The sequence below is a fragment of the Antennarius striatus genome, chromosome 12 (assembly GCF_040054535.1).
Source record: "Antennarius striatus isolate MH-2024 chromosome 12, ASM4005453v1, whole genome shotgun sequence".
In the NCBI taxonomy this organism is placed as follows: Eukaryota; Metazoa; Chordata; class Actinopteri; order Lophiiformes; family Antennariidae; genus Antennarius; species Antennarius striatus.
This window is the reverse complement of record NC_090787.1, coordinates 11,196,204-11,212,500: the sequence shown is the minus strand read 5'-3', so window position 1 is coordinate 11,212,500 and position 16,297 is coordinate 11,196,204. Positions and strand designations below refer to the sequence as shown.

At 38.1% G+C, this 16,297-nt stretch overlaps 1 protein-coding gene across 7 annotated transcripts in view; it reads right to left on the bottom strand.

The window, feature by feature from the left end:
- The window catches only part of epha3 (eph receptor A3), a 91,989-nt gene that overhangs the window by 27,560 nt on the left and 48,132 nt on the right, over positions 1 to 16,297 (bottom strand). For 5 of the 7 annotated variants that reach the window (XM_068328604.1, XM_068328605.1, XM_068328601.1 and 2 more), the window contains 6 exons: positions 15,082 to 15,237; positions 11,258 to 11,599; positions 6,094 to 6,218; positions 1,627 to 1,789; positions 945 to 1,050; positions 362 to 426 (listed from right to left, as the gene is read on the bottom strand). In XM_068328604.1, coding sequence (XP_068184705.1) covers positions 362 to 426; positions 945 to 1,050; positions 1,627 to 1,789; positions 6,094 to 6,218; positions 11,258 to 11,599; positions 15,082 to 15,237 — 957 coding nt within the window. The remainder of the gene's footprint in view (positions 1 to 361; positions 427 to 944; positions 1,051 to 1,626; positions 1,790 to 6,093; positions 6,219 to 11,257; positions 11,600 to 15,081; positions 15,238 to 16,297) is intronic. The other 2 variants (XM_068328603.1, XM_068328608.1) reach the window with 2 other exon arrangements.

Sequence of the window (16,297 nt, the reverse complement as noted above, 5' to 3'; positions counted from 1 at the left end):
AAGCTATTGTTTAAACAAATACAATGTAGATGAGTAGGAGAGTCTCATCTTGTTCTCCATCCAAATGATGCCTTCAGGATTATTTTGCAAATAGACCGAGAAAGCTCCGTCTCAATGGGATCTTGCTCCTATTATCGTGTTTTTCATGTGATCATATGAGCTGAAGTACGGAGGAAACCACTTCAAGCTTGGAATTAGATGCTCTATACATTCACCGTTGATAAAAAATGCATGTAAATGCTTTGAGAACAACTTTAAACTAATTGCAACTACCATAAGAACATGCGTCTACTCATTGAATAGTGAAGTGCAGCGAGGATAGATCAAACCATGCCTCAGGAAAACAGAATGCAGTGCTTACAGTGTCCATTGCCAAAGTGGAGTCTTTTCTCATCGGGATGTTTGGTTTTGCTGTGGCAACAAAACCTGCAAATCCAAAGAGAAAAAGGTCATGTGGTCACCCAATAAGACTTCACCCATTGGCCCAGCCTAAAGGCTAGCAAAAGCTATCTGTGTGTGTGTGTGTGTGTGTGTGTGTGTGTGTGTGTGTGTGTGTGTGTGTGTGTGTGTGTGTGTGTGTGTGTGTGTGTGTGTGTGTGTGTGTGTGTCTGGTTGAAGTTGACAGTCAGTAGTATAAAACCTCATTATAAGACTGATGGTTTATAAGAGTTGGTATTACACACACACACACACACACACACACACACACACACACACACACACACACACACACACACACACACACACACACACACACACACACACACACACACACAAACACATGATGCTAAATTTATTGGGTGAAATTAAAGTATGGTTGTTTGAGCAGGTGAAGTTTATTCCATAAAATACATGTACAGTCAATGCTGAGCCACCATCAGGGGGAGAGGAAAAAAAAAAGAAAACAATCAGCAGAAGTCAAGACAAGTGTCTCGTGGACCTACCTGCCAATCAGGATATAGAGCAGAACAGTGAGCAGGATGATGGCCACAGCAGAGGAAATGGCAATCAAAACAACTTGGCTGCTTTCACTGGAGATGGAGAAGGCTGCTGAAAGACAGACCACAACAGGGGTTGAGTGATCAACCCTTTTCCAGGTAACATTATCAGTGAAATACGTACATTCCTGCAGTCCTACATCACCATCTACAGTATGTTATCTACATCACAAACATGTTTATTCAATCTAATATAGTTAGTTACCATATGGGGAAAAATTAGTTGAGTCTAGCTATTTTACTTTTTGAGTGTCCTTAAAAAAATTAGTGAAAGCATGAACAACCGTAGCCTGTTATCATCTTGTTGCTATTGATACAATGTGTCAGAACTGAAGAAGTCTCTTGGATGAGAGACAAACCGTCTTCAAGAACTTTCTTAACATCCTGTGGGTTGACTTAAACAGCTTTGGATATTGATGCAATGATAACTGAAGAAACCCCTTTCTTGCAAACTTCTGTGATGATTTCATGCAAACCTCATGCAAATCTTATTTGCTTACTCATTTTTTTTAATTCAACACCACGGGGAATTAGGCAAACCTTGCAAACCCAAATATCGCTCTAAACTTTTTTTCTCAAGCACAGCAGTTAATCAATTAGAACAATTTCTCTTTTGTGTTGAACATACAATCAGGGCTGGTCTCAAACTGAAAGCTGGGGCTGCTGGCTCCGTATCCCGCAGCAGTACGAGCTCTGATCTGCAGCAAGTATGCTGTGTTTGGCTTCAAACCATTCAGTGTCACATTGCAGCCACGGGCACGAAGGATGGTATAGCTGGTCTCCTGTTCCTCCTGCAAGATGGCGGCCAAGAAAGGAAGTGAAGGACAGAGAAAAAAAAAAAAGTGTTGGTGAGTTAGTAGTTGCCAATTTACTGTTTGGCTTATAATAAAACCAAATATTATATATCAATATATTAGTAAATGCTATAATTAAGTCTGGAATGGAGCTATTAAGGAAAACAGTCTTCACACACCATCTGTACTACACAATTGAAACACATCATCCGCATGTAAATTTTCACAAACACACAGACAAAGCAGCTTTCTTCCTGATGAGCTATTTGACATTTTATGACTTCTCTCCTACTGATCTCTACTGATAAAACAACAGGAAGATTTACACACCAGCATGAAACATGGTTTCCAGATGTGGAGGGGAAAAAGTAGTGAAGAAAAGAATGGAAGAGCTGATGTAAAGTAGAAAAGAATAAAGTAGTTCTTTTATTTTGGATCTGTCCAGTTTTATTCACAGTCGGGGAAAAAGGACAGCCAAATACAGCTGTGCTTTGAAAATAAGCACTGCAAAAAGAGATGTGATATATAAATAAAAAATGTGTATAACGTATGTGACTTACAACTCTATTCATCACTTTAAAAACTATTGATTATATGTGCTATATTATACTATACAGTATTATATACACTATGCCTCCTAGCATTACCATGACTGAAGGCACAGTACAGCATAACATCCTTAAGTACCAGATTGAAAAAGCTGAGTTAACTATTAAACACAAAAGCAGTAAATGTGATCAGTAAAATTACAAATTACAACAACAGATATATTGCAAACAAATGTTTGTTGTTCTTTCCATTGTTCATTCATTTGTATCATTTGGATGGAAAACTGCTGAGCAAATTCTCCCCCCAAAAGGCTTACAATCATTATTATGAGCCCATTGTACGCGATAGTAAAATTGTTAAATGGAGGGAAAATGGAACAAGGCTTATCTTAAATCTTAATGAAAACCTATTTGGTATGACTTCAGCAATCCTGAGAATGAGCTACATGTTTAGCAATGTAAAATTGGTCATAAAATTATTCAAGCCCTAATGATGTTGAGCATAGTCAAATCCTCATTTCATGGAGGCAGTAATAAGAAGGAACTCACACAAACAGCCATTGATTTTCCAACTCAAGCAAGGAGCATCAAAGTAAAGCTTCACACTCTTTGAAGGAGTGGATCAGACTTTTATGGTGCACAAAGCTTTTTAAACTGCTGTATGTGTGAGGAGGTAACTGATACCCGAGACCTGCACTGGGTCAACTCTTCATCACGGCTATAAATCTACTCGCAGCTTGTCACCTCGCTTTCAGGACAGTATGTGATCCCCTGAAAATCACACACAGGTGTGGCACAAGCAGCTTTGTGCATGTAAATATGTGTATGTGTGTGTGTGTGTGTGTGTGTGTGTGTGTGTGTGTGTGTGTGTGTGTGTGTGTGTGTGTGAGTGTGGTCAGACACTTCATCTTCATGAACACACCAGCAGCAGTGTGACTGAGCTGTCCACCAGAACACTGGAAGAATTTAATATGGCCTCCGTGCTGCTTTCTGCTTTGACAATCTAAACAAAGCTGTGGCAAATTATAGCTTCAAGACACACACACACACGCACACACGCATGCACGCACGCACGCACGCACGCACGCACACACACACACACACACACACACACACACACACACACACACACCCACACACATACAGAAAGATGCAAACATTCACAGACCAAAAACAGGAGATGTACGACAGAAGTCTTATAAATACAGAGGGCAGCATTCCTTCCCAGTAAGACTAAATAAACAAACGCAAATTAAAGTTATTTTGAAGATCTTTCCTTACTCTTTAGATCACTGTGATAAAACAGGCAAAAATAATCAGTAAAGTGTGTTTCCACAGTTTCTATTTTCACAAAATGTACTTGGAAAAGCCTTATCGACTGTGGAGTGGCCTTCAGCCGGGTAAAGTAGCAGGGAGATCATAGTTAGTCTTGGATTTCTGGAGATGAAACACCTCAGTTCTTATGGGAAGCTTTCTAGTTGGGAATTCCCAAGAATATCACCCAACAATCTCTAAAAATTACCGTATATAGGCTAGTTAGAGAAAGGGCCTTTGGGTTCACAACCGAGTGACATGTTGTAACACATCGGTGGAAAGAGTGCTGAAGCAAAGTTAAGAAACTGAATAAATGGAATGAATTGGAAATTTGTGGATGCAAATGTTTCTTTTTTAAAAGTACTCATACCATGTTCCTCACACTAACGGTAACATTCCTTAATTTGAAAGCCATACAATCTATGAACATCCCGACAATGTAAGTACTTTGTAGTGCCCTATATGTTTTTAATATATAATTTATAATTTAATATATAATTAATATATACTTCATTGAACCTGCATGAAATTTGGAATTATTATCATGAACAGACACATAAATTGTTTGTTTGAAATGTACTCTGTGTGTTCTGTTAAAGGCATACCTGATTATTCCACTTCATGAAACATAAGTCAAAGTCTGGCTGTAAATCATCTGGTGAACCAGTGGGTCATTTATTTAGTAACATAGTTGGGATTTTGACAACAACACCTGCTACAAACATTAAACATTATTTATGATACTACCTCCGTTAGAGTTATCAAGGAGCCTCCAAAGACTGAGCATTACTTATGTGTTGGCATGTGAACATGAAGAGATCTACTGGGTGCACATGGGAGATTATGAAGTCCATGTTTTCACTACACGGTAAGACACTTTTCAGTTGCGTTACTTTAAGCAATGGAGTCCAATCAGCCTTTAAGACTGACATAGGTATAGTATGACTCATATTAACCATTAGCCTTAACCCTAACCCTATACACATATCAAAATGCTCCTTGCACTTCTGCCTCTTACACAAAACAGCCTTGTTTGATATGTAGCATTTACTATTGAAATATAGCTGTAGTTGTATGACTTTTCTTGTTGGCCTTTGTTTTGACTCAAAAAAATCTGTTCCATTGAGTAATTTAGCTATTACACAGAAGTACTTCACTTTGTGTGCTGGTGTGTGGTTGTTGGTGAAATGTTCATCCTTGTGGAAGCAAGCTTTCTCTTGAAATTACCGGGGAATAACATGACAAAGAACAATGTGTAATTCTGTTTCCAACTTACAGACAGAGAAAACCACAAACACACAGAAGCAGAAAGTCTGGCGGATGCTGCACATCTTTTACTGGCTAAAGCTCTTTTAATCCCCATCTGTTTGTTTCTGTGTTTTGTTTCACCGTCCTGTTTATGTGTATATGCAATTATGTCTGTGTGTATATGTGTTTCTAATGGCCTCTTTCAGTCTCAGAAGTGAGTCATGGTGTGGTCTTGGACTGGGGAATTTGTGTTTCAACCCTTGTCCTCCTGAGGCCTTAGTGGCCCCTGGTTTCCTTTGGCTGCCACATGAACAGGCCTCTATCCTGGGTTGTCAGTGACTCCTACGGATACCTTGTTTGTGTTTCTGCTCGGCTGTTGTTTGAAATCTGTGGGTAAGTAAAGGCATAGTGGACAATCCTCTAAAAATGTACTGTCGTATGTAGGTGTGAGTATTTGTCTGCCACTGAGAGTCTTCATGTTATTCTTAAGGGAGGATGTGTTTACGGATCAGTGCAAATCTCAAAGAGTTAATTCTAAAAGCTCACCTAGACTCATGCTTAACCCCTACCCTTCACCCCGTGTGATGTGTGAGCTTGTGTATGTAACTGAACTGGAATTAGAGTTGAGAATCAGCCCTGCTGTGAGCTTCGACCCATCATTATCAGCCATTAACATCTCAGGTAAGTGTGGCTGAGATGGGAACATAGTTTAGACAGGAAATAAATCCTGCCTGCCTTGTAACCCAGAGATAATGGCCACTGTTGGCATTGAAGCAAACTGTGATCACATACACATAATGCACACATGCACATGCACAGATGAACAAAATCTCCCACAGTGATCAAGATTGCACTTACAGCTAATTTCAGCATCAAATATCAACCATTGCAAAGCAATAGTTCTGAAAGTAATGCAACTTGTTCTGTACTGTCTTCCCTCATAGACAAATGAACAACCCCTCAGATGCATTTACTGGCACCCTAATCTGGACCCTAACTAAAGTAAAAACAATCACAGATACCTACTTGCTAAATATGCCATATTTTTTTATCCTTCCAATATCCAACAAAAATTCAGAAGGTTAACTTTTCAAACGGTTGAAAAATATCTCCAGGAAGGACGTTTATCATGTTGCCTTGCTGAAAGGCATAAAAGATAACAATGATGTATTTTATGTATTTTCCACAAACCTTTTCGTAGTATTTAATTTCATAGTCGAGGATAATGCCATTGGGTCTTTCTGGTTGCTGCCAGGACAGGGAGACACTGTTTCGGGATGTTTTCTCCTTTTTGATCACTGTTACCGGTGAAGGAGCTGGTGGGAAACACAGACACACACAGAGTGAGGTTCTCAATGCGAGGTTCAGTGGAAGTTCAGCCTTCTGTGTTGCATCCTGGCGATTGTCTATGGTTCCTGTTAGCCTAATTCAGTTTGTTGCCCAGCGGGGCAGCATAAATGGCTGTGGCCCAGGGTTAGTGGAAGGAACAAGAGGATATACACTAATGCAAACGCTGGCTGCTGCATAGTCACCAAGACATAGCATCAAAAATGTGCACAGTATTATAATCTACTGTATTAGTAATTAGAACATTAAACAGTCTGCTACTACCAAACGTCCTGTCAGGTCAACACTTTTCTCTTTCTAACTGAGCCATCATTTTTGTCTGCTGAGAATTCTTTATAATCAAACGAAAACTTAAGAAAAGTAAAATAGTTTTTATTACAAGTTAGACTTTGACAAAACGTTTGTGGCTGAGTCTTTCCTAAGTAAAAAATTCAGAGGGAAAGGTAATGATGGCAATGCAAAAGCAGTAATAACGAGAAGCAGCCGACATGGAGAAGACTGCCAACTCAAAATTGAGAGGTAATCTTTGGAAGGAAGCACTGGCTAATTTCATCCAAATAAAGAAAAACAAGGCTATGCTTGGATACCATTTGAACTGTCTTTGGAGTTAGTGAGAATATTAAAATACTATTGAATCATTTATTGAGTTTCACAAAAACGATGACATGATTTTCAAATAGCTGAGGAAGCCGTTTCTCACAAGGGAACAATGGTTTGTCATTTAGTGATTATTACGCCGTCTATTGTGCTTGTTTCCTCTATTTCTCATGAAAGACTTACATTTATATTTTTAAACCCCATAAAAACAGTCTCTTCCTCTTTCTCACACTGCTGTCTCCATCCCTTTCGGTCTGCTGATTTCTCCTTCGCCAGTCTTCCTCACCGATCCTTCACCCATGCATCGCCTTGCCTTAGGGAGTTCACATGGTCCCAATCTAGTAATTTTGCACATCCCACCCTCTATGAAGTCCTGCACCCCCTCCCCCATTTTATCTCTCTCTCTGTACTCCCTTTCTCATTTCCTTTTTTTACTGCTCTCTAATTGCCAGGCTGCTCCAGGGCCAGCCGGCATCTGAGGCATTGACTTTTAATTTTATTAGACCACAGGAAAAAACATGTTTGTCTTTGGAATGTTCGAGCCTTCCTTCATTATGTATCTGTATATTGTGCCTCTGTGTGTTTATATGTGTGTTTATGCTTTCTAGTGTATATACTCGAGTGTATTTCTACAGAAAGTTTTTTTTGTCTTGTAATTAATCCAGATGGGGAGAATCTGTTACTATACTGCCTGCTCCCTTCTCCTACTCTCCCTCTGGTTCTGATAGTGGGGTGAGGCTGTGCTTTTTATTGGCTCTGTGGTTTATGGTGGTAATGATTTACTGTGTCTGGGCCGCTTAGAGGCAGCTTCAAGTTCCTCTCCTCCTCCTTTTCCTCCGTCTTGCTTCTCTCACTCTGTCTCTGTATTTATATTGCCAAGCACTTAATTTGCTGTCACTCTATGTTCCTGTCTGTGGTATAACTGTAAAAATGATACCGCATACCAGGCCCATAGCAACCTTAAAAACTGGCCTTCAGCGCCACTCAGCTGTGATTTGAGGGGCATAATCCATCTGATGAAACACAAATGTTTATTCCCCAACATTGTTCTGCCATTGGGAGTTGAGGTAGTTATTGACAGTAGCATTGTAGAAGACATATTAAGACCAGATTTTCTAGAATCTGAACTCTTTTTCCCCCAATTTGAACTTTTTTTCATTCAAATAAAAGATATGTACTTTTTGTTGGATTAAATCAAACCACAGGAGGAGTTAAAAAGGGAAATGTGTTTGGAATATCTTCTGATCACAATCCAAAAAGCCAAAGTAACACTGCAGATGTCAACCAATGTATTGAATTGCATTTAATTTAAAAATATTTATCAGCAAAGTAACACCTAACTCAAACTGCTAAACTAAAATATGTGTAGTGAGGTCTCAGTCAGCTCAATGTACTGTAAAAATATCACATTAGTTATATATATATATATATATATATATATATATATATATATATATATATATATATATATATATATATATATATATATATATATATATATATATATATATAAAACTAATATATATATACACACTGCATATACTGTGTGTGTGTGTATATATATCACAATAATCTTATGATTTCTAAATTTTCTTATACTTAATGTCACTACCTTCAGAATGAGAATTATATCATTGATATAGTAATATATTTTCAGGTGAACTACAACTGTGATAACATGGATGGTTTGGACTCCTTTTTTCTTTTCACCCCAGAAGCACTTCACTGATGATATTAGATGCTTCTAAATGTGGATAACAGCCCTACTGTTAGCATAGTTATAGCAAGACTGTTGGGTAAAGGAGGTGCAAGGAGGAGAATCATCTGACGGCACCTTGACAGCAGAGTCAGGATACACTTCTCCTTCCCAGGGAAACACTTAATCCGGCTTTTAACAGCTTTGGCATCTGTATGTATGTGTGTTTATGTGAGTGAAATTGTATAGACGGGCGGGGCCGGTCCACTGACACACCTAATCCTTGTAAACTCTCAGGGCTGATGGAGAGTGTGCAGCTGCAGGGCGAGATACTTGTTCAAATGAAAAAAGAGGAGTGCATGCTTGGGTGTGGGTGTGCGGTAGGAAAGGTGTGTGTGTGTGTGTGTGTGTGTGTGTGTGTGTGTGTGTGTGTATGTGTGTGTGTGTGTGTGTGTGTGTGTGTACTTGATCCATTTCCTCTGATGCTCATTCAAACATTTAAGATGGTGTTCAATAGTCAGAGCACACCCACTCATCTGGGTGTTGACAAGTCCTCTTCAAATGTGATAAATATTGCAATCACAAAATTCCCTCAACTAATCGAGCACAGATTATAATGATTATATTGTGCACAGAATAATATTTGTCAAGTCATTTTGGCTTTTTTCTCATGCATGACTTCACTTAAAATGTCCTGCTGTTCATGCCCAGTGATTTATCGTTATGCTAGACATCCGGCTAGACTAGACTAAACACACACACACACACACACACACACACACACACACACACACACACACACACACACACATAAATATAAAATCTATATTTACTCCCTGTCCCTGTCTTGTCACTTTTAGGAGGTCATGTCTGGATGCTGTCAATTATACTGTGACAACACAGTGCCAATATAACAATCTCTTTGTATGTATACAGTATAGTCTGTGCTGAAAAAATTTTAACATTTATATATTTAAAACTCTGACAGGTTTACACTTCACAGTTTACATATGTATGAGTTAAGGGTTTTAATTTGTAAATTGCATTTATGGGTGTACTGGGACTTCAGCTACAAGCTGGACAATATTAGCAAGAAGTAAAGCACAAATTAAATATGGACAGTAAAAGTAAGAACACTGCTCACTGCCTCATTGATTCTACATGAAAAAGTAACCTTTACTGCAATCTGTACAAATCAACTCTATTTCCTAAAAGCTATAGATCTGGATTTGAAAAACAACGAAGAGCTTTAAACTATACTAGTTCCACTGCATGAATGATGATGCCCAATCTCTGGTCGCACTTTATTAATTTGTATCTCTTGCTGTCAGTCTATCATCACCAATGATCTTGCTTTATTGTGACATGCGCCGGAAACACCCATTTGTGTGTTTGCTATGCTTAAAAAATATCTTCATAGGCCGGGCAAAAAAAGCCCTACACAAAAATAGGGAATATTTTAACAAAATAGCCAGTTGTCAATTTAGTTTGTGAAGTGAAAGAAAGAAATAACGGATCATGTGTTCAGATGAAATGTAAAAATACATCATAAATGATAGAGAAAAACAGAGAAAGAAGCACCGAACTGCAAAACACAGAAACATGAACAAATACAAAGGAAAATTGTGTGAGTTACAGCAAAGGGAGCAGAGAAAGAAAGAAGGGGAAGGAAAAATTTATGTACTATAGCGAGACCTTTGCGCATTCCTTGCTAGTCAGGGATATCTGTGGTTTGGCACTTTCTACTGCAGCTAGATTTATTTTACTCACAGCACCACTTTCATTTACCTTCTAAATCTTCAATGAATAGGATGTGTAGAGAGATATTTGTACAAAAGATTAATGGGAATTTTAGGAGGACATCCTCACATTTCGAGTGTCTGTTAAAGGTTGAGAATTTTTATTTATTTATTGGTTTTGTGAAGGAGGAAGGCATATGATACTGGTCATTAAACACAAGAATAGTTCCCTGAGAGCATGTTGTAAATGCAGAGACCAGCTCATATACATTTGTGTATAACAGTATTTTATGATGAGAATATATAGACAGAGGCAAGTGAGGAAGGGGGTGTGGTTTTAAAAAAGGTAATTTATATTTCCCATGTAGATTCTGTTGCAACTAAGGTTTTCTTTTTTGTGTATGATTTTCCTCCTGCATGAGCTTCATAGAACACAGTACAGTGTCCAAAGGTCTAATAAGTCACAGGCTTACAAACAACTGAAGTCTACGCCATTTAATGAAGTTTTATATATTTTTTTAAAGATGTATAGATGAATAATCATACGGAGGTGTACATTTTAGTGTCTAACAGATCACTGCGAATATGTGTGTGTGTGTGTGTGTGTGTGTGTGTGTGTGTGTGTGTGTGTGTGTGTGTGTGTGTGTGTGTGTGTGTGTGTGTGTGACTTTTCTGAAACTCATTACATAACTATTCAAAACTTAATCATAAATTACCTGGACTTTTGAATGATACAGAGACATTAGGATGTCCCAAAATCTTTACCACACAGCAAAATGATGAGCAATAACCAAAAAGCAGCAAAACTAACGACATGCCTTGTTTTTCATTTTGCATTGTTTTTCCTTCTGTTCTTTTCATTAGTAAAAAATATGTTTATTTCCTTCATTAGCAATCTAGTACGACAGACCAAGAAAAAAGAAAGTGTTTATGTTGTGTGTGTTTATCCTTAAAGCCATCTGCCATGACATCTCACCGGCTTGGTTAGTGGTGATGGTCACGGCAGCGTACTGCCTCATCTTGGGGGCCAGTGGTGACACGCCGTTCTGTGCTTCAATCTCAAATGTGTAGTTTGTGTGGGCCAGCAGGTCGGCCACCGTCACAGTGGTGTTGTGGAGACCCATGGCTCTGGGTAGAAATCGAACATTGCTCCGGCAGGGCTCACAACGCTGTCCACCATTGACACTACGGCAGCGTTTGCAGAGGACAGTGAATGTGACATCCCGGCGTCCACCGCTGTCCTCTGGCCAGCTCCAGTCTAGGATAACTGAAGTCTCATTGATGGAGGAGATCACATTTCGGGGAGCTGAAGGAGGATCTGGTGAATTGAGGCAGGAAGTGAGATTGAAGTGAATATAAATAGAGGAGGAAAACAGTAGAGAAAAATTAAAGGTTTGGGGTTTGAGTGAAGAAGGCAAAGAGGACATTCAAGTTGTAGGAGTCACATAAAAACAAAGAAAGTTAGGGCAGAAAGGTAGCATCAGCACATTTAAGAGCATAATTATCTATTTACCAACAAATGAAGACTGATTTCACGTCAGAGCATCCAGTGTTATGTTTTATATTTCAGTACAGCCAGTCATGAAAAGACTTAATTTAATTTATCAATAAGATTTATTCCAATTCAGATTCTGTACCTGCAAACTGCCCACCAATGACCAAGTTTGAGTTGTCTACGAACTTTTTTGTAAATTTCAAGCTGACCTTATATTGAAATTATTGCACCTACTTGGATGTTTATAGATCAGATTTATTTGTGGGATGGTCTATACAATGTATACAAAAAGTACCTCTTTAATTTTTTTAATCAGCCTACAATATATATCAGGGTTGTGTCCTTATACAGCACCATTCTTACTCCCATGTTAATAAACCTCAAATGCCATTTCTGGAAATAGCCTTCTAATATAGAATTACAGAGTGCAAAAGAAGTCTGAGTTGAGAAGTGGTCTGGATAACTCGATGGGTCAATTACAGGAGTTTTCCACAGGCGGACTGGAATTGAAATTTATGTCTGACGAAATGTGAATGTTGGCTTATTTTAAGAGAGTGAAGTACTGTACTTATTTGCTCTTTTCCTTAATCTAACAGAAATATTGTACCTAAACCAAAACAGCTGTGCTTTTTTCATAAATGTTTGTAACATTTTAAAACTAACATCTGTTTCTCAGAAACCTTTATTTTTGAAGCCCTGACTGGACAATACTAATTTATTATTGCTGACTCACTGACCAAGCAGCTCCATTTGACAAGTTCCATCACTCTGAGTATTTCAAGATGTCTATATCAAAGGAATGATGATAATGAAATGAAGAATGAAACAAAGCTCCAAAATAACCAGAGCAAAGGGAGGAGGGACAGAAAATGAAATTGGCTTGGTTTATTTCTTAGGATCAAATGCTTTGTTTGATTTGTATGACAAGACTTGAACTTACTGCCATACTATACAAAGCTCCTGTCTTAGTAATCAAAACACTCAAAAGAAAGAATTCAAAACAAAACTCAAAAAAAGCTGAAACGCAACTCTGAAAGTGACATGAAGACATTTGCCTGCTATTTAGGGAAATTGAATATGACTTTAAGTTTGAAAGACATTTTGCTTCTTCAAGGCTAATCACTGTCTCTGGCAGCTTGTAATTGAAATGAAAAGATAAAAATAAAATAAAATAATAGATTAAGGTAGCGTCTTCTATCTTCTTCTAGAAGAAGGTAGCTGATTTTGAAGACAATATCACGTCATTAATCTCAAATTGATGTTAATTCATAATAATTATTGCACAAGACAAATGGTCTTTGTTATATAACACGTACGAAGCATTTAAAAATGGAACGCAATTTGTGGTTTTTAAAGATGTTGTGTAAAATATTTCCATCTCAACTCCCCAAGAAATCACTTACTGCAAAAAAAAAAACATTTTAAGAAGTAGAAATTGACGTCTTGTTACCATAATCTCGTTTTTTTGCTTTTTTTTGCTTTTCTGATTCATTGTGGCAGGCAGCGCACAACGTTAATAAACATGGAATTTTCCAGCACAAACATGCAAATAACCAAATCTGGCTGAAGAATTTTTCAATCATTTCATCTATTTTTAAAAACGTATTTCTTATAAATTCCTGCATTGCTAGTCACCATGGATATTGTATTTTCTATTATTCTAATCTGACAGTGACAGTCCTCTGGCTCACCTAAACAACTATAAATTTATAGGCATAATCAAACCCTTAGATCAATAATCTGGTGTATCAGTTCCACCTGCACAAACATGCACATGCACACATGCACACATACAGGCAATCACACATTGATTCCAAATGTTAAAATAATACGCTGATGTCCAGATTAACATGTGACATGAATTATGTTGTGAAAGAACTGAGGATATGTGAGTAATCTAGAATTCCTCATGAGTGGATTTATGTATTTTGAATTGTCTTTAAGATCTTTCCAGTCTCCTCTTTATCTTATGGAGATGTCAGCAACTTTAACTTTGGAATAAAGTTATATCAGACTTTTTGAGAGCCATAGTCATGACAACATGACAGTACAGGTCTTGTATTTTTTTCCTATTATGTGGGGGGATGTATAAGTTAAAATCACAGGAAATTGCAAACAGAATTTTTCAATTTTATTTACTGTTCTGGAGTTTAGCATTCTCATGTGAATTCTTTCTGAGTCCTTTTCTGCAAACATTAAAGATTTCTAGAGTTAATTCTAATTCTAAACAAACTCTATCACACTGTTAACAGCACATTTGCCCCTCTGGGATAATCATGATCATTATCTTTTAACAAGATGTCTATTCATTTACAGCCCTTGCATCCCTCAAACCACCCCAAAGATGTACAGTTTGTCTATTTGACAAGATGCTGTTGAGATAATCACAACAGGGACCTGCCATGACTGTCTTTCTAATTACGATTCTTTTTCCGGCTGTGGGCGTCCAATTTGAATTTTCTGCTATTCTCCACATGGCGTTTTTTTTTCCCCTCAAACCCATTTAGGAACGGATGTATCTATAACCTTACATGTGGGAATGCAGTGATTTATAGTTTTATCTGCAGTGCATTTTGGAAGGCCCACAGGAGGCATCTGTATTTGCATCTGTGATCCATTTACATCAGATGAAGACAAAGAAGAATCTTGTAGGGAGTAGAAGGTGATCAAGAATTCCTTAGACAATCTTTGTTTTGATCACTTTTAAAAGAGTAAGGAATTTAATCATCTTTTTCTATCAAATAAAAATCAAATCATACTTTTTTAGAGAACTTTTCATACAACATGCAACAAATGAACGATGTTGATGGAGAACTTTGAAACTATAGCTGAATGAAAAAATAAAGAACAGCATGTGGTTTACATGAGTACCATTAAAAAAATGAAAGTTTCTGAATTAATACCAGAATATCCACCATGTCTCTTTTTCTAAATGTTTGTGTTACATGGGTAATTATCCTGCAACAACATTTTGAAATATTTTGTGTGGACATACTTTTTTTAAAATGCCTCAGTATAAAAGACTGAAAGCCATCATCCATCCATGTATCCAATTTCTGGAAGTGCTTATCCTGAGCCTATCCAAGCTGACTCTAGGGAAGAGTCAGGGGGCAAGTTGCCAGGTCATCCCAGGGCCACAGATAGAAAGACAAGCAACTATTATTGTTCACATTTACACCTACAAGGCATTTCGAGTTGATCAAATTCATTATATTATATGGTTTTAGTAGAGAAAAGAAGGTGGTGAACTCTGGTCAGACATGCATCAAATATCAGAACTAACTGAGCAATAAAATCACACTTACGAGTGCAGGCCATGGAGGCAGGGTCTCCTTCAGCACGGAAGTAGTTTTTCTCACAGCCACAGTGCAGCGACCCCTCATGGTATGAGAAGCTGTGAGGAGGACACTTTGAACATTCCATATTTCCAAGTGTGGATTTGTAGAAGCCTGCTCTGCACACTGCAGACAAAAGAACAAAGATAGATGCGTGAGTGTCATGCTGAACCAGCACATTGATAGCATCCTAGCAGTACTGTGGTAGGGCATCTATAACAGGAGCAAGAAAACAGCAGAGATGGGATTAATTTAACCCATCTGCCATCCCCTCTCCCCCCGACACACACACACGGACACACACACACACACACACACACACACACACACACACACACACACACAAACACACACACACACACACACACACACACACACACACACACACACACACACACACACACACACACACACACACACACACACACACACACACACGGAGAGAACAGGTGATGAACATATGAACATATATGAAAGTATATGCTGTTAATGCTGTTAATGAAACAAAAATCCATTGACTGTTGGTATTAAAACAAAGAATAATGCTCTGCTCTTCATCTCTAAATGTCTATTTCTTCCTCTTTTCATCTCTCAGAGGCCACAACATGAATAATGCAAATTGTCCCCTTAGATAAAAGGGCTGTTCTCTTTAAATATCTGTGGTATTAAATCTGTACTCAGCAGCTCTTTTAACTCCTACTCACCACAAATCTGTTGCAACGTACGCCAGGAGGGTGACACCCCACCTTTGTGTGTATGTATGTGTGTGTGTCTGTGTGTGTGTGTTAAGATCAAGCATAACATTTTCTTCTGCTTTCTTTCCTATTTTATTTTGTCTCACCTCACTCCTTTCTTCTCATCCTCTATGTTTTTCCCTTAGGTGCCACCCTTGTCATCTGACCTAGACTTACTGATGGGACACAAAGCATTTAAGGAAACAGAAAGTCTCTATATGGTAACAAAGTTAGTTGGTAGACCTGTTGAGCAGCCTTGTACTTCTAAGGACTACAAGTAATAGAAATCACAAGATTGGAGTAACCGCCAGTCCTTTGAGAATGTTACCATGAAAATATGTGCCATAACTTGATAAAATTATTCATTTAAAGCACAGCAAATCAGGTCTTTACCAACAACCAAGGAGCAGAATGTGAGTAACACCAAAATATCACCTCTATAAAAAAGAAAA